The 19,632-nt window shown below is 37.5% G+C and overlaps 5 protein-coding genes and 1 pseudogene across 6 annotated transcripts; 3 read left to right on the top strand and 3 right to left on the bottom strand.

Annotated features, from left to right (window-relative positions):
* The first annotated feature begins 188 nt into the window (after window positions 1–188).
* On the top strand, window positions 189–1,647 carry LOC108835211 (glutaredoxin-C5, chloroplastic-like; annotated as a pseudogene).
* A 163-nt stretch (window positions 1,648–1,810) lies between these two features.
* Window positions 1,811–2,692, bottom strand: LOC108835209 (photosystem I reaction center subunit IV A, chloroplastic-like). Its single transcript, XM_018608491.2, has 3 exons — window positions 2,357–2,692; window positions 2,158–2,223; window positions 1,811–2,046 (listed from the first exon to the last, which is right to left on the bottom strand). Exons 1-3 carry the CDS (start codon window positions 2,612–2,614, stop codon window positions 1,939–1,941), a joined length of 432 nt encoding a protein of 143 aa, XP_018463993.1. The 5' UTR covers window positions 2,615–2,692; the 3' UTR covers window positions 1,811–1,938.
* A 2,709-nt stretch (window positions 2,693–5,401) lies between these two features.
* On the bottom strand, window positions 5,402–6,540 carry LOC130501776 (uncharacterized). Its single transcript, XM_056996607.1, has one exon. It carries the CDS (start codon window positions 6,538–6,540, stop codon window positions 5,515–5,517), a length of 1,026 nt encoding a protein of 341 aa, XP_056852587.1. The 3' UTR covers window positions 5,402–5,514.
* Window positions 6,541–7,166: 626 nt separating this feature from the next.
* Window positions 7,167–11,456, top strand: LOC130501774 (uncharacterized). Of its 2 annotated transcripts, none has more exons than XM_056996604.1 (6): window positions 7,167–7,414; window positions 8,265–8,412; window positions 8,572–8,651; window positions 8,729–10,363; window positions 10,458–10,614; window positions 10,699–11,456. In XM_056996604.1, exons 2-6 carry the CDS (start codon window positions 8,274–8,276, stop codon window positions 11,322–11,324), a joined length of 2,637 nt encoding a protein of 878 aa, XP_056852584.1. In that variant the 5' UTR covers window positions 7,167–7,414; window positions 8,265–8,273; the 3' UTR covers window positions 11,325–11,456. The 2 variants fall into 2 exon arrangements, with proteins under 2 accessions (XP_056852584.1, XP_056852585.1); XM_056996605.1 differs by lacking the exon at window positions 7,167–7,414 and adding an exon at window positions 7,715–7,898.
* Window positions 11,457–11,555: 99 nt separating this feature from the next.
* Window positions 11,556–13,230, bottom strand: LOC130501775 (tetraspanin-20-like). The gene is made up of 6 exons (XM_056996606.1): window positions 12,818–13,230; window positions 12,466–12,565; window positions 12,295–12,375; window positions 12,112–12,216; window positions 11,811–11,999; window positions 11,556–11,726 (listed from the first exon to the last, which is right to left on the bottom strand). The coding sequence occupies exons 1-6, from the start codon at window positions 13,108–13,110 to the stop codon at window positions 11,685–11,687; spliced, it is 810 nt and encodes a 269-aa protein (XP_056852586.1). The 5' UTR covers window positions 13,111–13,230; the 3' UTR covers window positions 11,556–11,684.
* A 2,599-nt stretch (window positions 13,231–15,829) lies between these two features.
* LOC108839661 (GDSL esterase/lipase At4g28780) lies at window positions 15,830–18,049 on the top strand. Its single transcript, XM_018612412.2, has 5 exons — window positions 15,830–16,111; window positions 16,187–16,314; window positions 16,899–17,138; window positions 17,240–17,495; window positions 17,662–18,049. The coding sequence occupies exons 1-5, from the start codon at window positions 15,868–15,870 to the stop codon at window positions 17,892–17,894; spliced, it is 1,101 nt and encodes a 366-aa protein (XP_018467914.1). The 5' UTR covers window positions 15,830–15,867; the 3' UTR covers window positions 17,895–18,049.
* Window positions 18,050–19,632: the final 1,583 nt, after the last annotated feature.

Genomic DNA, 19,632 nt, shown 5'->3' with positions numbered 1-19,632 from the left:
AAACTTAAGAAGTGTGCACGCGGGAATGTATTGAAGGCTGTAAGGCCCGCCCATTAGTGTATAGAACCATGAATTAAACAGAACAAAATTGTACAACAGTAAAGCCCATGAATTATAACAAAGGCCCAGTGAGTATGATCGTAATAAGTTCCGCAAGAAAGAAAAAGGACAAAAGTCACAAGAGAGACAACAAGTACCACTCAAACAATAAGTTCCAAGAATCTGTCTGGCTTTCCGAGAATCCAAGGGGTCAGAAAAGTAGCCATGGCAGTCACAGCATTGAACACATTGAAACTTGCATCGTCGCCTCTAGATTCGTTTCCTTCCAGTCTCTTCTTCATCTTCTTACTCGGTGTCTCTGATAAGCGTCGGCATCAGAAACTCCGTGGGGTCTCCTTTCAAGAGATGTCTAAAGCAGACATGTTCTGTTCGAGCCATGTCTTCGGCTGATTCATCTTCTTCCTTCGGATCGAGAATGGAGGAGAGCGTGAAGAAAACTGTGAATGATAACACTGTCGTTGTTTACTCCAAAACTTGGTGCCCGTACGTGTTTCACTTCTTGTAATGTTTCTGCTAAACACACAAATTATGTGATTGTTTTGCTTAATTGTTACAAAAAAAATTGTTGTTGATTGAAGATACTGTTCTGAAGTGAAGACACTGTTCAAGAGAATTGGTGTTCAGCCACTTGTGATTGAATTGGATCAACTCGGTATGTTTTCATTTTTCTTATAAAAATAGATATATTCATTCATACATTGGTCAGCTTAGAGTGATGTATCGATTTGATTATTGAAAATTAATAGGAGGATATATCATTGGCTTTAGATACTAGTCGTTAGGACTTGGAAGTATCCCATTAGTATTTGCGCTTTAGGCTCAATTTTTTCAATTGGTTTTGGTTTTTTGAATTTTAGTTCATATCATTATCAATGCATTCAGATTCTTTTATCCCTAACTTTGAATCTTCTCTGGCTCATTTTTCAGGTCCACAAGGGCCACAACTGCAGAAGGTACTGGAAAGACTTACTGGGCAACGCACTGTTCCTAATGTGTTCGTAGGTAAGTGGTTTTAAACTTGTTTGTAACCGATCATCACATCTCTTCATTTACTTGAATACGAAGCCCTTTGAATGCCCCTTAAAGAATTGGACAATGAGTATAGTTTAAGTTCATGACAACACATAACAGTCTATAATCGTTTGTCCTAATGATCAGGAGGCAAGCACATTGGTGGCTGCACAGGTACCTTCCATCTCTCTCTCTCTCTCTCTTGCTTTCTTGGTTTCGTCACTACACATTCAATGAGAATATTTTATTCTACTTCTCTGGGATCCCCGGTATTTTGTCCAACTTTTTGGGAACGATTTCACCTCAGTTCTCTGTATTATCTTCTTCTTGTTATTGTACTACAGATACAGTGAAGCTGAACAGGAAAGGAGAACTGGAGCTGATGTTAGCTGAAGCCAACGGTAAAACCGAACAGACTTGAGAGGAAATGATGAAATTGTTTTTTTTTTTGGAGATTTTTGCATATGGAGCTTGGAGGAGTTTTAACTTCTTTTCTCTCTTTTGTAAACATTGAACCTCATTTTTATGTTTACACATTGAACATCATTCAAATAAATACATTTATCATGTAAGTAATTTAGTGATCTCCAAAGTAATCCAGAAAGCAAATGACAAGGCTTAGTTTAACCTTAAAGAAGATGATAAATATCTCAACTTAACGATTTAATACGAGTGTTCTCGCATAGACATGACATGGTTAAAGAGTTAACCATGAGCTGAGAGATGATGAATCCACCGGTGATGTAATTGTTTTCTGACTCGAGAATTAAATAATGGTAAAACTTGTCGGTACATAAGTCGAGTTACAGACAGATAGAATGGTATAAACATTAAACCAACACACAATTGTTTTTCAGCTCTCATTTTTTAAGCTTTGACTTCTTCAACCTCGTCCAATGCGTAGTTGTTGGTCGATATGTTGGCGTAATTCACTTTCGCGAACCGGACCACAACAGGGTACCGAGTCTTCGGATCCTGCACGTTTGTAACCAACCAACCAGGTAAGAAAATTATACAAAACCCATGATGAAATGTATATATGACACTTAGATCGTTAATTAACTGGAGACTACAATGTGTTGTTACCTGATCAACGGCCACAACTGCTCCAACGTTCTTGAACCAGTAGGATTCTCTCCTTAGGATCTTGACCTACGAACCCCCCAACTGATTATTTAAATATCGGACTATAACATGTAACTTCTAAAATATCAAAGTAACTCCAATACAATTTATGCATAACACATGTTAGTAGTAGATGCAAAGATGGTTTAGGTTAGCTGACCTTGGACCCTCTCTTAGGGCCGATCGGAGGCGGTTTGGGTTTGGTGGCAGCAGCTCCAGCCGGAGCCACGTCAGTTGCTGGTGCACCTTCTGAAGAAGATGTTCCCGGAGCGGCCTCGTCGGCTGCTCTGACTACAAGTCTAGAACCAGCCCTTCTCATCGGTAAGAAAGACACTGAGTTCCTGGAAGACGAAGGGCCGGTGGCCGCCGTGACGTTAGCCGTCAAAACAAACGCCGAAGACGCTGACATCATCGACATCTCTGGGATTTTTTTTTTCTTTTTTTTTTGCTTCGTATTGTTGTTCCGACAGGAAAGAGTGAGTTCTTTAGATTGTTTTGTAATTTGCTCGGCTAAGAAAAGAGGTGATAGATGTTTTGGGTTAAACAAAAATCGTTTCCCTCCTCTTGAGATCTGACACGTGGACATTACACATCGTTCTCAAGGATAATGTGATGACATGGAATTAAAGATAAAACTGGAATAAAGAAAAATCTTTTTGGTTGTAATTTAATCCGTAAGGATTCTTGTATTTGTAGTCAAAAATGGAATTACAAAAATCAGCTCAATACAGCCCATCGAAAGCCCACATATCCGTAAGACCGTGGACAGCCCCATTGGGGCTTTTTGTAGACACAGTGAACAAGTTACTCCTACAACTTGGCAACTGAATCCCACCATCATTTGTTCTTAAACCGTGCTTATTCAAGTCAAACCTAGCAGGTTTCTAGCCAATTCTAGTTACAGATTTGTTCCCCACAACGTTGAATAATCTCCACCAACTTGGCAAACGTTCCTAAAAGCTCTTGCACCAAACTGTACACTTTATAATTTATGCTGTTGTACTATACTAATAGACCATACACGACGTAGACGAATTATAACCCCTTACTAAGATCAGTAATTTTAAACTAATCTCGCTCTCTCTCTCTCTCTGTTATTTTTGAAGCTGATCTCTTAATTCTAAGCCCGGTTAATTTGATTAAACATGTATGCATTGTTCAGTTCTATACACCAACTTGCAAGACTAGTACGTATACAAATTGACATAAGAAATATAAATGGGCATCTAATCAGAGACTAGTTGTATTAACTCTGAGTCCATAATTTTTTTATGGTCTCTTATTATACTCCCTAGTCATTAGCATTGTGACAAAAATGGAGAGATTACACGGTTGGACAACAGTTATTTAAAAATATAAAATCCAACTGGCGTGTCCCCAACTTACGTGATTGGTTGGTTACGCTGTTTAGTGGACCCTTCATCGTCACGTCGTCTTAACCGCATAATCACCGTCATAATTTCCATTGTGACAAAGCATAATAAGGAACGATTAAAGATTTAAATTCTAAGCAAGCTGATAATAATTCTATGGTCATGATTACCAAAGAAAAGAAAATTTTTATGGTCTAGTTCTATACCGGTGTTGTGAACCGTCAACCGGTGGGAATGTGAAACTGTGGACTAAACACGTGGGTGGACTACTATGGCTTATCTGTGATTTATGTAGCTTTGATAAGGGTCCGTCCCGTGACAGTAAAATCTTTATATTCAAAGCCTCAAAATTATCATAAGATATTAAGTTACAACGTTGATTAAAAAAAAAAGATATCAAGTTACAACAAGTACTATGTATCTTCGGGAAAAGTCATTTGGGCGTGTCATCCTTTGTTTCACCACCACTTTTTTTTGTCGTAATCTTGTTTATATTACATATAACAAAATATGTAATACTAGTACTGTCGTAGTTCTATTCTTTTAAATACAATAACTTCTTCAATCAAAAAAATAAATACAATAACTTCTTGCGGAATTCCAAACATATTGACTGTGTAAATATGAGATACAAGCTATCAAAAAAATAGTTAGAAAATGTAAATGTTAAAGACATATGGTTCTGCGGTTTTCTTGCTCTTTCTGATATACTATTATTGTTTTTATTAATTGAAAATTAAAGATACATATATATTGGTTGGTCCATTTCAGTTTTTCTTTTATTTGGTCCCGAATTTATTTTAGCATATAAAACATACGGAACCAATCAAACTAGCCTAGTCGTTATCTTTTTGTTACTAGAAGAAGACATATCACGATTGTTGTTAATTAATTTGGCGCATCGTCTCCTTCGCAACTGCATAATTTAAATGGCTTGAGCATGCATGTTCTACATATTAGAAATTATCAATAAACTATATAGCCAGGAAACATATAGTATAGGTCTTAACCCGTATCACAAACTTGCTAGGGTTAAATATCGAAAAATACAGTATAGGAAACAATAAATGGTATGATCGATACCGATAGTCATCCCCAATAGTAATTCGATAGCAGAGAAATGGATCATCATTCTGTTGCCCATACATGAAAAGGACAAGTTATGTTCGTTCGGTTCTGTAACCAATAAAGTTTCTACCCGTCACTTGACAAAATTAGCGCTTGTATAGTTGTATTGTTGTATTAAATTGCAATTGTCAAATAAAAATACTAATAGAAATATGGAAAAATAAAAAAGGAAATTAGCAGTCTTTTTCTTCTTATTAACATTATAGAGATGACTGTGATCATTGGTTTAGCACTGCTTTCGTTTTGCATACGATCAGCATTCGATATTTTAGCGAAACATATACATTTGATGTAAAACAACCGAGTAACATATATAGATTTAGTATACGATCGTAAATTTTATATGTTTAACTTGTGTGTTTGCTCGATTTGTTCTCTATGAGCAAAAATTAAATTATGCATATACGAAGAAAAATCCTCATGAAAATGGCATCCACTGAATTTAAGAGCAATAAATAAATAATTAATATATGCATTTATTCTGGGACAAATTATTAAGTTGAGCCTATCAAATGTCAGCAATAAAACTAAAATGGATAATTATTTTATAAATTCGAACATGTTTATATATACAAAGAATCCTTACACAATATATTATCGATAGTAACTGTGAAAGCAGTACAAGCAAGGTATATAGTTGTTGGGCCATACCAAATTTTTGTCAAAAGCATTCATTGTGAATGTGAAGTTTTTTTTTTGCTAAATTGTAAATATCATAGAATGAAAGAGTTTGTTTACAAATGATCTTATGATCTGTATCATCTTGGCAAAAAGAAAGAAAAAACAAGATGGATACAAAGAGGTGAATAACAGGCTATTATCTTAGCCACAGTCTCATAAGAGAGCTAAACCTTTTCCTCAGCCTTCTTGCCGAGATGATGTTTTTAACCTCTTTATCAACGGCTCTAAAGATAGTAGAGGCCGGAATGGATGTCTGGTTGTGCACAAGGTTATTTCGCTGCTTCCATATGTGATAGATGACAGACTGAGCAGCAAGCTTCCGTAAGAGAGTGAGCCGCCGGGAGAGGGATCGATTTCTGATCCAAGACAGCAGTTCAGACCAGGAGGTGATCGCTGCTGTGTTGGGTTGGCAACGCACGAGCACTCCACGCCAAACGTCTTGACTGTAGGTGCAGGAGATAAAGAGATGGTCTCTGGTTTCGTCATGTTGGTTGCAGAAAGGACAGAGCGGTGAGACCGGGAGACCCCATGCTGCAAGTCTTGATCTGGTAGGCAACCGATCATAATTCGCAACCCACATTGTGAAACTGAGCTTGGGGATTGCTCCCTTGAACCAAACAACATCAAACCAGTCCTTTAGCTCTCCTCTAGGCCTTAGCATCTCCCATGTAGCTGAGGACCTGAAAACAATAGAAGAACTATCACCAGTAACCCATTCATACTCATCATTTATATGCTCAGAAAGTGGAAGTGAAATAGTTGTAAGATAGATATGCAGCTCTACTTCCCTCTGCGATCGAGGGTGAGGAAGTGACCATGATGAACCTCTGATAGCATCCGTCACCCTGGCTTCATTTCTCAGTCTTAGTGCTCTAGGACCGGAGGGACCAATATGAGAGATGAGCTGTCCGAATGGCGTCCAAACATCATGCCAGAAGCTTGTGTCCTCTCCGTTTCCTAATCTTGTTCTGATGAACTGAAGAGCGAGAGGTCGAAGATCAAGTATCTTCTTCCAAGTCCAGGAGTCGGAGTCTGATGCGGTTACAGTCCAGAAGGAGTGCGTGTTGAGGTGAGTACTCCAGTGCCAATCCCCCCACAGTGAAGAGGCTTTTGATAGAAGTATCCAGATAAATTTTAGGCACAGCACTTGGTTCCAAATCATGAAATTCCGGAGTCCAAGCCCCCCCTTGTGAATGTGAAGTTGGGACGAACTATCCATGCAACAAAAAGAAGAATAGAGATACAGTATTATCATAATTTGATATCCCTTTTATCCGTTTGGGTAAGTTTAGTTTAACATCTCTTTTCATTTTCATTATTTTTCTTCACCAAACATGTGAATAGTTTTGGATGTTATGAATTGTTGTTGTTGTTCCTTTGTTGTTGACTAATAGGTTTCATATCGAAGTCTGAACATCTTAAAGTCCTACAACCACAGTTGTTGACTATATTGCTTGCTTACGTTGACCCCTCGCTAAAATTAATTATACAAAGCACCGTCTATTATTTTTTATTGGCGAGTAATTAACTAACCGAGCGAGCTTCAGAATTACATTTACAAAACTAGATGAATTATTCATCTACTCCGATGATTCCGTTGTAGCATTTTATAATCTCAGTTCAATATTGTTAAATAATATAGTAGTGATTGTAATAAAACCAAAATACATATTGAGAAAAAATTTAAAAATTGGTAAAGCAAAAGAAAGATATAGAAGAGAACAAAAATGAGCAAGTAGAGAGAGTACAGAGCAGCATTTTCTTTCTTCCTCGCTTCTTCTTTTCTCTTTCTCTCTCTCTTCATATGTTTTGTCTGTACTTGATATTCCGTAAAAGAAACTCTTTTTTAATTAAAACTCCCCCCCTTGGCTTCTCCCTTTTTCCCACTCGGTGAGCGCGTGGAAGATACCCTAAGATATAATATAGAGAGAGAGAAAAGAGAGACAGATTTGGCTACTGCTTCTTCATCTCCGGCGGCATCTTCTCCGGGCTGAGTTTTCTGACTTATCCAGCTAACCTCCTAACAGTTTTCACAGGTCTGCTCTTCCTCCATCCCCCTTATGACTTAAAAAGCTGAAAAAGTATCTGACTCATTACCTTCTCTGATCTCAACTTTACAAAAGCTTTCACATTTTTCTTGTTTGCTTTGATCTCTTTTTCTTACTTAGAAATAGAGATTCTTCTGATCTTTACCTTTTTTCCTTCTCTCTGCACCGATTAGCTTCTTCCTCTCTCTTATCTGTCCTGCAGCCAAAGTTACAGTTTTTTTTTCCAATTTTTTTTTTTTACTCTTCTCCTGTTTGTTATAAAAAAAAGTAGTCGCATTTATTAGTGCTTGTGACTAGTGGGACACATTTTGAGTGTCTATATATATATGATATGATTATGAGAGTTCATAGAGATTACTAGAGAGTTCTATGATCTACCACTGATTTGCTTCAAAGCAATCTGGTTAGTTTCAGATCCAGTGTGCCTGAGGACTCGTTTCCTTCTGAATTGATCACAAAGGCGTGAGCCAAGGTTGATTTGTAATATTTTTTTTACTTTTCACTTAAGAGTTTGTTTCATAGAGTATACAACAAAAAGTGTCTGTCTTTTGATTGTGAGAGGTCATGTGAAAATGGTAATTTGGTTCATCTTTCCCTTTTGTATAGACTCTATGAAGTGTCCCTTTTGATTACAGAATCTTCTTTTTCTTCCCTTTTGTATAGACTCTTGTTTTGTTATATGCTTTTTGGCCTATTCTTCTTTTGATGCTAGAAGAAAGTCCTCTCTTCTTCTATACTCTCCTTCTCCTCCCTTCTCCTGGATCTTTTAGGTTCCACCAAAATCTTTTTTCATTTTGCAACCTTATATAGTAAGTAACTAAAAGCTGTGAAACTGCAGGGACCAAAAATGAATGAGCTCCGAGGCAGAAAGGTTCAAAAGATTGAGAGTCCAGTTCCAGGATGCTTGGGGAGGATGGTAAACCTATTTGATCTAGGAACTGCTGTCAATGGGAACAAGATGCTTACAGATAAACCTCATCGTGATGGTAATCACTGAACTCTCCCTCTGCCACTAGTTTCTTCACTAGTCCAAGTTGTTTTTAGCTCAAGGACTTCACTGTATGCAACTACTGTGTTATTTATAGCATCTCTTTTGAGTTTGGTATTCACTCGTGTGTTATTGACATGAGGTAGTTTGTTGGCAGGATCCTCTCTGTCAAGGAGCCGATCTGATGTGTCTCGAATGCCAAGCCCCTCCTATAAAGGCCACTCAGAAGCTGAATTGGTAAAATATTTGGTTGAGACATTTTCTTTTTCATTATTGGCACAACTTGATGTTTCTTGACTGTACTGTTTGCACAGATTATGTCTGATTTAAGGAGAAGTGCTTCTAGCAAAGCAAGTGGTACACCGATGAAGAAGCTCATCGCTCGAGAAATGTCAAAAGAAGTTGAGCCTAAACAGAGCCCTACTAATGTGGTGGCGAAGTTGATGGGCTTGGAGACACTTCCCCAGACTGCTACACAGCGAAGCAAATCCAGAAGCTATTCACACTCTTCGTCGCTGAATCATCCGGTGATGGATGATGATGAGGTCCACAAGTATCAGGAGCTCAGCAGAGAATATAAAGATGTGTATGAAATGTGGCAGTCGCCTCCTCAGAAAGCGAGTCGTTCAAGAGATAGCTCGCCTAGAAAAGGAAGGTATGATGAAAGTGCTGCGACTGAGAGACTCGTTCGTCAGAAGTTTGCAGAAGCGAAACGACTTGTTACAGATGACAGTCTTCACCAATCCAAAGAGTTCCAAGAGGCTCTTGAAGTTCTAAGCTCCAACAAGGATTTGTTTGTTAAGTTGCTCCAGGAATCAAATTCTTTCTCTCAGCAACTTTCTCAGACTGTTCCTACTCAGTCAGAGGCGAAACGCATCACAGTATTGAGACCTTCAAAGGCTGTTGAGACTGAGAGATTTGTGGTTCAAGGGAGGAAGAACAAGCAGGTTAAGAAATCTGCTTCTTCATCAAGTGGATGGGGAAACCGAGGAGGAGGCGAGGAAAGGCCTTTACAACCAACACGTATTGTTGTCTTGAAGCCTAGTCTAGGGAAGTCTCTAGATATGAAAGGTGTTTCATCATCGCCATCCACTCCTAGAGGTGTACCCAATGAAGGCTATTTTGATGAGTCTGGAGATGTTGATCAGTCTAAAGAAGTGGCAAAGGAAATAATGATGCAAGTGCGAGAGAATCTGATGGGTCACCACCACAGGAATGAGACACAATGCTCTTCTGTCTTGTCCAATGGTTATAATGGTGATGACAGTTCGTTTAACAAATCTGATAACGAAGATCCAGTGGGAAACCTTAGTGATTCTGATGAGATCATGTCACCAGCTTCTAGACACTCGTGGGACTGTCCTAATAGGTTTGAAAGTCCTTTCTCTCCTTCCTCTTTCAGCCGAGCCTCGTTTTCTCCTGAGTCATCTGTCTGCAGAGAGGCTAAGAAGCGACTCTCTGAAAGATGGGCGTTGATGTCGGTAACCAGAAGCGGCGGCACTCAGCCGCATAAACACGTACCGAGAAGCTCGAGCACCTTAGGTGAAATGCTAGCACTCTCAGAGACCAAAGTGACAAGTGGATCATCCTACGAAGAGATAGTACCTGAGACAAGGGTGTCTACATCGTGTATAACCACTCATCTGAATCAAGTGGAAATGGCTGGTGATTCTCTGAATGTCCTTGCAAGGTCAAAATCAGTCTCTGACGTTTCCAAAGCACAGCTTCCACAAGAGCTTACTGAGACGACGGGAAGCTTGAAATCGTCATGGAAAGTTTCCAACTTGTTCTCATTCAAGAATAAGAAAGCAAGCAAGGAGAAGAGAGATACATCTCAGTACAGTAGTAGTATGTCTCAGCTAGCAACGCCTTCTTCAGTGACTCTTCCCAGCGAAGATTGTCGACACCCTCTTGATGCATTACAACAGCAAAGCATAATCCCAGGCGAGGTATTCCCACCAGTGCTTTAACCTCGAAGAGCCATTGATGATAATACTGAACATTCATGCTTGAATCAGCAGAGTCATTTTGATTTGTTTGCAGGAGGAACTGACTACACCGAAGCCCCTAGAGGCTGGGAATACAAGTGAGAAACAGGACGAGCTAAGTCCAGTTTCTGTTCTGTTTCCTCCATTTGAAGAGGAAGGTGTCAGCACTCCAGAATGTTCCACATCAAGCAAGCTATGGACAACAACTCAAGGTAAACTTAACTTTTCTTTCAAGAGAGTTTGGTTACTCAGCTCTCACTCTAATGCTTTTATCCAAATGTTTGCTTTCTCATCAGGAGAGGAGATGTCTCTTAAATCTAATCTAATAGACAAATCACCACCAATCGGGTCTATTGCTCGGATCCTCTCATGGGATGATGACTCTTGCACAGACAACATATCTAAACCCGCAATGAGAGGAGTCCATGAGGATGAAGACTGGTTCTTATTCATAGAAACGGTATTAACAGCTGCTGGTTTCAGCAAGGGTTGCACCCTCTCTCATCCCTTAGACCCTTCACTCAGAGAGAAATACACCAATCTAGATAACAACAACAACATGAAGGAGTTCGTTAACGAAGGAAAACGTAGACAACACAGGTCAACCCGTAAGCTCATTTTCGACTGCATCAACTCCATCGTTTCAGAAACAACGACTACAACACCACGCATGGGCCAAGATTCTCCGCCCTTAGACTTGGTGGAGCATGTCTGGTCCCAGGTGAAGGACTGGCTTTCAGATGAGTATGTAGAGGACATAGACGCAAACAGTGAGGCTGCAGAGAGTCTAGTGAAGGAAGAGATTGTTGGGAGGAGATGGATGCACAGCTTTCAAGCTGAAATAGACGACCTTGGGATTGGTATCGAAAGAGCATTGTTGCAGGAGCTCGTAGAGGAAGCCGTTCTCGATCTTACACAATGAGATTAGAGCAGAAACAAGTAACTACTACTACATTTGAATAAAAAATGTAAGATTAAGTGTAGTTTTTGTCTTTATGTGTCTCAATTTTTTTTTGTAACGATTGAGGGGAAGAACAAAAATGCTATGCGACGACCATATTGTTAAAGCAAAGCAATAAGCACTTTGTTCCTATTTTTAAAACACAAATCTCGTTACGCTTTTTGTGCAAACACACCAGAGAGAAAACCAACGTTCCAATCTAAAAGTTGTGTAATACTTATGCACACTCTGAAAGTTACAACGGTAGCAAGAGAGAGGAACAAAACGAAAGTAGTGATACTGATACCAAACACACACACACACGAACTCAAATCTTTTGAATTAGACTGAGGGATTCTGGCTCTGACCGTTGTTCAATCCGTACTGCAAAAGAATAAAAAGACAATCAAATACAAAGCTTAAACCTCACGTACTAAGTTCAGGAGATTAAGTTTTTATTTTTTTTACCTTCTCTCTGATTCTGGACCTCCAGTTGTCAATATTGCTTGATCCAGAAGATGTCTGGTTAGTCTGTGGAGCAAGAAGATTCTCCCGCGCTCTGTTAATCGGATTCTCATAATCATCTTCGTCATCAAGCTCTGATTGCCTAGGAGAAACCATAGCTCTTAGAACCATAGCCAGTAGCAAAGACAGTAGCTGAAACAATACCAAAAAAACAAAAACAAAAAAAAATAATCTTAAGGAGAGAGAAGCATATGAAATAACTTAAATTTGGAAAAAAGGTAAAGAAGTGAGCTAGTTAGTTAACCTGGATAGCTACCACGCCAACCCCAACCCATTTGCAAATATCGATGTTTGCTTCAATGAAAGCTCGAAGGCTAGTGAGTTCTCCAGTTGGATCATAAGGAAGATCCTAAAAGAGAGACACGGCCGTTTCAGCACAGCAGGACGCAAGATACAAGATTTCGAATGTTGAAGAAGTGAACCTCACCTTCTCCCAGTGACGGTCAATGGCAATGAATCCAACGAGAGCTGCTTCAAGTATGATGACAAGAGTTTTGAGGATTGAATACTAAGACAGACAGACATATCAAGGAATTAAACTTGCTAATATACGTTTCCACATTAGTGAATAAAAGAAGTATATAATAAAAAAGGATACGAAACACAAGCAGCAGCCATTGATAGCTTCAGCTGCAATGAAACCGATGACAGTGACAATACAGACCAAGATCCCAATCGCCATGAAAGAGTATATGAACCTGCATTCAATTTCAAAAACCAAAACCAATTGGAACATTCCTTCGTAACATTAAACTGCTTAATAATACCAAAACACATCATCATCATCATGCATTCAAAGCTTTGACCTTTATCATTTTGTTTTTCTATAAAAAACACACAAATTAATAAGAAGATTCAAAATTGACTAATCATAAATCCAAAACCATAAAAATGGAAACTTTAGTACATCGAAACCCTGAAAATGGAAACTTTATAACAAAAAGGAGTACCAGGGAGCAGGAAGATCTAGGGAACGGAGGTGGAAACCCGAATCTCGGAGAAGGAGACCGATGGGTTTGTTCAGGGAGTCAGAGAGACTGTTGATAGCGATTCCTGAGCTAGAGAAGGGATAAGAAGCCGAGGGAGGCTGAGAAGGAGGAGGAGGGTCGACGGGGACGTGACGATTGTATTGATCGAGCATCCATATAGAGTAGATTATGATGGAGATACCGATGAAGGCTTGGAGGAAATTGAGGATCTTCAGGACGGAAGCGAAGGAGAGATGGCAGCAGTTGTGTCTCATTTTTTTTTGTGTGGTTTCTCTCTCGATATCGGAGGAAGATTGAAAATTCTGATGAGCGAGCGATCTCAATTGTAACCAGTTTTATGATTTGCTGGCAGAAGAAAAAAAGTATAATGCTGTTTTGTCGGATAGAATCCGAAGCTTTTGCTAATTAAAATATAATGGTCGTATTATTTGTTTGTTTAAATAAGGGATTAAATTAATTGTTTAATACTCTTTATGGAAATATTTGGAATTTTACAAACATGTAAGCAAAACATAAAACAATCTGCTCAATATAAATTGTAGGAATAAATTGTTGTGAAAAAAACTTTGGAATATAGTTTTATTTTATGTTTTAGGATGACAAAATATCGTTTATGTTTTAGGGAGAGATGAAACTGAAACTGATGAAGGCAATGAGGCCGAGCAAACTAAATGGGCTATAGCAATGAGGCCTATTATTAATTGGGCTACGATCATTAAGCTCACTTTGGATTGACTTTTTCCTTCTTGCCTCTTCAGTAGTTCAAGTTCCCCCACCCACAACGTGAGGACTGTTAGATTCAAGTGATCCAAGCATACGGTACAGCTTATATATAGTGATGATTGTATTGTGATGATAACGGTAATGGTGATGATGACTGGAGTTAAGTGTGCATGTGAATGCAGATGACTGAAAAAGATAGCCAACTACTTATAACCAACATACGACCTTCTAGTCTCTCTCTCTCTGCTGTTCAAAAAAAAAGTCTCTCTCTCCCTCCCCTTTATTTACTGATTTTGATTATACAAAAATGTTATGTTTGCAAACTGGCATTTAAGTGGGACCGCTTAGCTCTCTTCGATTATTTTTCTTGTGATAAACCCAGGGGTGGTCCTGAGCATAGCGAGGTGAAACATTCGCTTAGGACCCCCAAAATTTTTACAAAAATTAGTATGGAAAAAGGCTCCCGATTTGCAAAAAAATTTTTTTTTGAAAATTCCTTACTAAATTGTTTAGGGTCTCCACCATATCAGGGACGATATATGTCATCTCGTCATGTGCTCTTGTTTTTTTTCTTTATCGTTTCCTTTACTACGTAATGCAGTATACGAATTTTTAGGTAGTTATATCACATGAATGAGATATTCAAATCTAATGTAGAGTTCAAATTATAGTGACGTGGATATTTATTAAAATAGCTACATGCACGTATTAAGTAATTATCAGTAGATCATGCCTCATTTTGAGAAAACGTGGACTATACATAGCTAAAAGTAATAAAATGTACGATATAGTTCTACGATATAGAAGTTCTATCTCTCTGCTGTAGATTCCTTTGGAATGGCAACATAACATCAAGAGCTACAGCCAGAGTTTCATGGGAGGTCTGTTGCTTACCAAAGTCTGAGGGTGGTATGGGCTTGAGGGACTTCCACTTGTGGAACAAAACCTTATCCCTTAAGCTGATTTGGCTCTTGTTCAATGAGAATGAATCATTGTGGGCCTCTTGGTGTAAGAGCCATATATTAAGCGAAATGAGTATTTGGAGCTTGGATGCATCAAATCAGGGATCTTGGATATGGAAAATCTCTTCTGAAGCTTCGCAGTCTTGCTGAAAGGTTCTTAAGATGCCAGGTTGGTAATGGACAAAAAGCTAGCTTCTGGTATGATCACTGGACGCCGCTGAGACCTCTCATCAAATATATCGGTCCTAGAGGTTGAAGACTTCTATGTTGTATTCATCATGTTACATACTCCAATATCTAAATTTATGTTGTATTCATCATATTACATACTCCAATATCTAAATTTGTGGTCGTTATATACTTTTGATGCCAGCTAATCATTTATTATTGTTGACCTGGCTATGTTTTTGGTTTGATCGGACTTCAGTTTTGGTTAGGTCTGAGATAAGTGTTTGATTGGTCCATCTTATAGCTAAAGATTTGCGACTTTATAAACTTGTTGGCTATAACCATTAATTAGCACAACCTTATAAGATGTAGGTTAGATATTAGAGCAACTTTTTAATGGTGATATTTTATCATTGGATTCTAAATTACATATATATTATATACAAATATTAATATTTAAGGTCGGTTGAGTTATCTGTAACTTTAAAATACTCACAATTAAATACTAATATATATATATATATATATATATATATATATATATAATATTTAAAATTCTATGGTAAATTCTATGGTAATATATTGTATTATTACTATAAAAGTCGCCGTAACTTTAAAATACCCACAATTAAATACTAATATATATATATATATATATATATTTAAAATTCTATGGTAAGATATTATATTATTACTATTGAAGTTGCTGTTATGCAACAACATTACAGCAATAGAATATTGATCTTCGGGTTTATTTGGCAGATCAACGTTTTGTTTGGTTTACTTTAAGCTAAAACGTTACTATAAATAATTTCATTATAATTCAAGATCATCCTCTCATAGCATATACGTTATTTGCTCAACATAACGTGATTCATCTATATATCTCCCAACAAAAGTACTGGATTCGAACTTAAATCCGACAACAGTGCATCAAATACTATTCTTACCTATTGATTTAGTTTTGCATTCCACATGTTATCTCTTTAATTAGAACAGCTTTGTTTTCTCTTAAGTAGATCAACCGACAACAACATAACATTTATTACATACACCAAAAAAAGTTAACCATTAATACAATTTTCCGTTGTATATAACAAACGAAGAGACTAATCTTCTTTTACACTTTTCATATATTACGAAGTATCACTTCACATAATGTCCACTCTTCTAACATCCATATTTCTGTCCACCGCGTTATGGGGAATGCTATTTCTTATGCCGCAAAAAACAAACGCGGCTCGAGCGTTCTACGTCTTTGGCGACTCACTCGTGGACAGTGGTAATAACAATTACTTAGTCACCACCGCTCGTGCCGACTCTCCGCCGTACGGAATCGATTATCCGACTGGTCGTCCAACGGGGCGTTTCTCCAACGGCTTGAACCTCCCTGACATCATCAGTATGAGGCCATTTTTACATTTATTTTATTTCAATATTTTAGAGCTATTAAGAGTGATTTTTGCTTGGGGTTTAGGTGAGCAAATTGGATCCGAGCCAACGCTACCAATCCTTAGCCCTGAGCTCACTGGAGAGAAGTTATTGATCGGAGCTAATTTTGCCTCTGCCGGCATCGGAATTCTCAACGACACCGGTGTTCAGTTTGTAAGTCATCTGTCACATTATTCTTTATATCGAAATAATCTCTTAATTTCATTTTAAAATGAAGTATTATGAGCTGAAGACAAAACTCGTTTTCATAGTATTATTCCATGATAGTATTAGCTGGTACTTTTCCTGAAAATAAAGATTCAAATATGATTAATTTTGTTCAAACATTATTAAAATATAATCAAAGAGGAATGTAGAGAATGAAAATAAAAATAGTTCCTTTCCAATTTAATATATATTCAGAATTCCGATAGTCAGATCTCCTCTGCTTATGTTTAATTAATAACCAAAAAGAGACATTTTCTCCGACCAATTTTATCATGTGATTCATTAATCCGACTTTAGTTATTTTTTTTGTTTCATTAAACTAAACCGTTTTTAGTCTTTTTTCTAATCTTAGAAACAATAAAACATTAAACTCCAAGACTATGTTTCCATTTTCTTTCTTTCAATATACAGTACGTATATTTTAGAGTTGAAATGCTTACTTTGTTTTTCCTCTGGACAATAAAAGAACACTATATATGGTTAAAACCAAATCTAATATATATTTTTCTTGATGTGGATAAATAATGTAGTTGAACATACTAAGGATCGGTAGGCAATTCGAGCTGTTCCAAGAGTATCAAGAGAGAGTGAGTGAGATTATAGGTTCAGACAAAACACAACAGCTTGTAAATGGAGCTTTAGTCCTCATGACTCTTGGTGGCAACGATTTCGTCAACAACTACTTCTTGCCATTCTCTGCTAGAGGTCGACAGTCATCTCTCAGCGAATTTAGCCAGCTTCTCATCTCCGAATACAGGAAAATACTCATGGTATACATATATATATATATATATATATTTCTTGGTTTACACGCTAGACTTAGGGTATTACTGTATGTTCTTATGCTTTTGACTCTTATTTGGTGATACAGAGACTGTATGAGTTGGGAGCGAGGAGGGTCATGGTTACAGGAACAGGACCGTTGGGTTGCGTACCGGCAGAGCTTGCTTCATCTAGAAGCGCAAACGGAGAATGTGCTCCCGAGGCACAACAGGCTGCAGCCATATTTAATCCGCTTTTGGATCAAATGCTTCAAGGACTTAACCGCGAAATCGGTTCTGATGTTTTCATTGGGACTAATGCGTTCAATATGAATGCAGATTTCATAAACAACCCCCAGAGATTTGGTGAGTACTCCTTCAATGATTTTGAAATTATTCTACCATTGTTACTTTTGAAATTACGACTTATATTCATCCGTTATGCTATTCTGCAAGTTTGTATCTTCTGCCATTTTTTTTTTGTTAATGGCCAAGAATTACTTTTCTGACCTAATTCGATTAAATTTCATAGGTTTCGTGACATCCAAGGTAGCGTGCTGCGGACAAGGGGCATACAACGGGCAAGGTGTTTGCACCCCGTTGTCAAGCTTATGTCCAGACCGTAACGCCTATGCATTTTGGGACCCTTTCCACCCGACTGAGAAAGCTACCCGACTCATCGTCCAACAGATCATGACTGGTTCGGTTGAGTACATGAACCCCATGAACCTTAGCACGATCATGGCGTTAGATTCCAGAATATAATCAAAGGAAGTAATATTTTTCAGTATATATACTTGACACACGATGTCCAATGTGCAAGTGTAATTTAAACATATCTATTTGATTACTACTATCAAATTATCATTATGTTGTTTATTAATTTCCAACTTTTCATATATAATAAAAGATTCAGAGTCTGTGGCAAGCTTAAGCAAAACAATGGCTAGTATCGGTTTTGTAATCTCTCTCAAAGGGCATAGTCGATGTTTTCTCCTTTTTGTTGTTTCAACTTGGTGGTTAATTTCCTACACATATTACAAGGGTTTTAACATTTTTTGCTAAATTTCAGATCCGTAATAACTGTGTCAACACCAAAACGCAAACTCTTTTGAAAATTAAAGATCAACCTGCAGGCTCTATTCATTGTGTATATACTGGAGATGTTGCCTATGACAGGTTTAATGTGACAGCACTAATGTGGAGGAATCAAAATGAGCGTCCTAAAAATTTCTGTCCCGTATGATTGTGCGGAATAAATGCATTCTTAGACACTTGTTCTATTGTGCTTGTTAAGCTGCGTTCATGCTAAATCGTAACCCAACACAATACATAGTGATTCAATGATGGTTTTCAAGTAGACCCCGGATGTAAGTTATATGAAGCAAGACAACTTGTATTCTTTATGAGTCATGGTGATATATTGTGGATTTCTGAAATGAAAAGCAAACTTCCATCTCCAGCAAAGTTCACATTAAAATAAAGGCAAAATTGGCATTACCACTTAATTTGTCACCCTCTTCAATTTTTGTTTGTTATATAAGTAAAGATATTTGGACATTTTCTTGATCAGGTGGTTAAGTTCCCCAAAAACTCAAATATTATATTGTCTTTTGGATGCATTTGTTTATGTCAATGTGTCACACATTAGTCATATCAACATGGAATGAAACAAATAACGATAAAATGCCTATGTTGAGAGCGATTACGACATTGTGAATACAAAATAGGTCATAGCACACCATACACTTAGGGCAACCCCACACTGTATATACTTTTGAAGATACTTACAATTATGAAAATAATGTTGTTGATGTGATTAAAGTTTGTAATTTAAATTTAAACAAAATATCCCTGAACCATTTATAGATGTAAACATGTGCAAAAGTGTTTCTAGTGAGTTTCTCAAAGAATATGATTTGAGATATTGTGATTGTTCTTGCCCCTCTCGATTATTTTTAGGCAACATTAATTGTTAAGTGATGGGGATGGTCTTTAGCTTTCTGATGAGAAGATAGAATAGAGCGTTTATTATCGTGAAGCAAACAACAATTGGAAAGAGAATCAAACCAGAAAATAACCTTATTAGAGGGAAAGAAAAGGATTTTAACGGTTCTGATCTAACCATTATTTTTTTAAAAAATCAAATTCTGAAGTTTTTTTTTTTCCGTTAGATTGCTTCTCTTGGAACTTTATAGTAAGCTAGATAAACTTTTAACCACAAACTAGATTTGGACCCGCGCTTAAAAAGCGCGGAATTATTTTTGTTGACATATTTATTACTCTATTTATTTGCTCACTAATATGTTTGTACGCATTTGGTTTTCGGTTTGGTTCTAATTTGTATTTTCTTTTTCAGATTCATTCCAGTTTGATTTTCATTTCTCGATTCAAGAAATATAAGAATCGTTCGGTTATTTATAAATTTGGATTTGATTTTGGTTTGGTTAACTTAGTTTTCGGTTTGGTTCGAATGACAATGTTAAGAACCCGTTAAAATTTT

Source organism: Raphanus sativus, unplaced genomic scaffold (genome assembly GCF_000801105.2).
Source record: "Raphanus sativus cultivar WK10039 unplaced genomic scaffold, ASM80110v3 Scaffold0281, whole genome shotgun sequence".
NCBI classification, from domain to species: domain Eukaryota; kingdom Viridiplantae; phylum Streptophyta; class Magnoliopsida; order Brassicales; family Brassicaceae; genus Raphanus; species Raphanus sativus.
The sequence above is the reverse complement of the archived record's forward strand: the minus strand, read 5'-3'. Positions and strand labels throughout refer to the sequence as shown.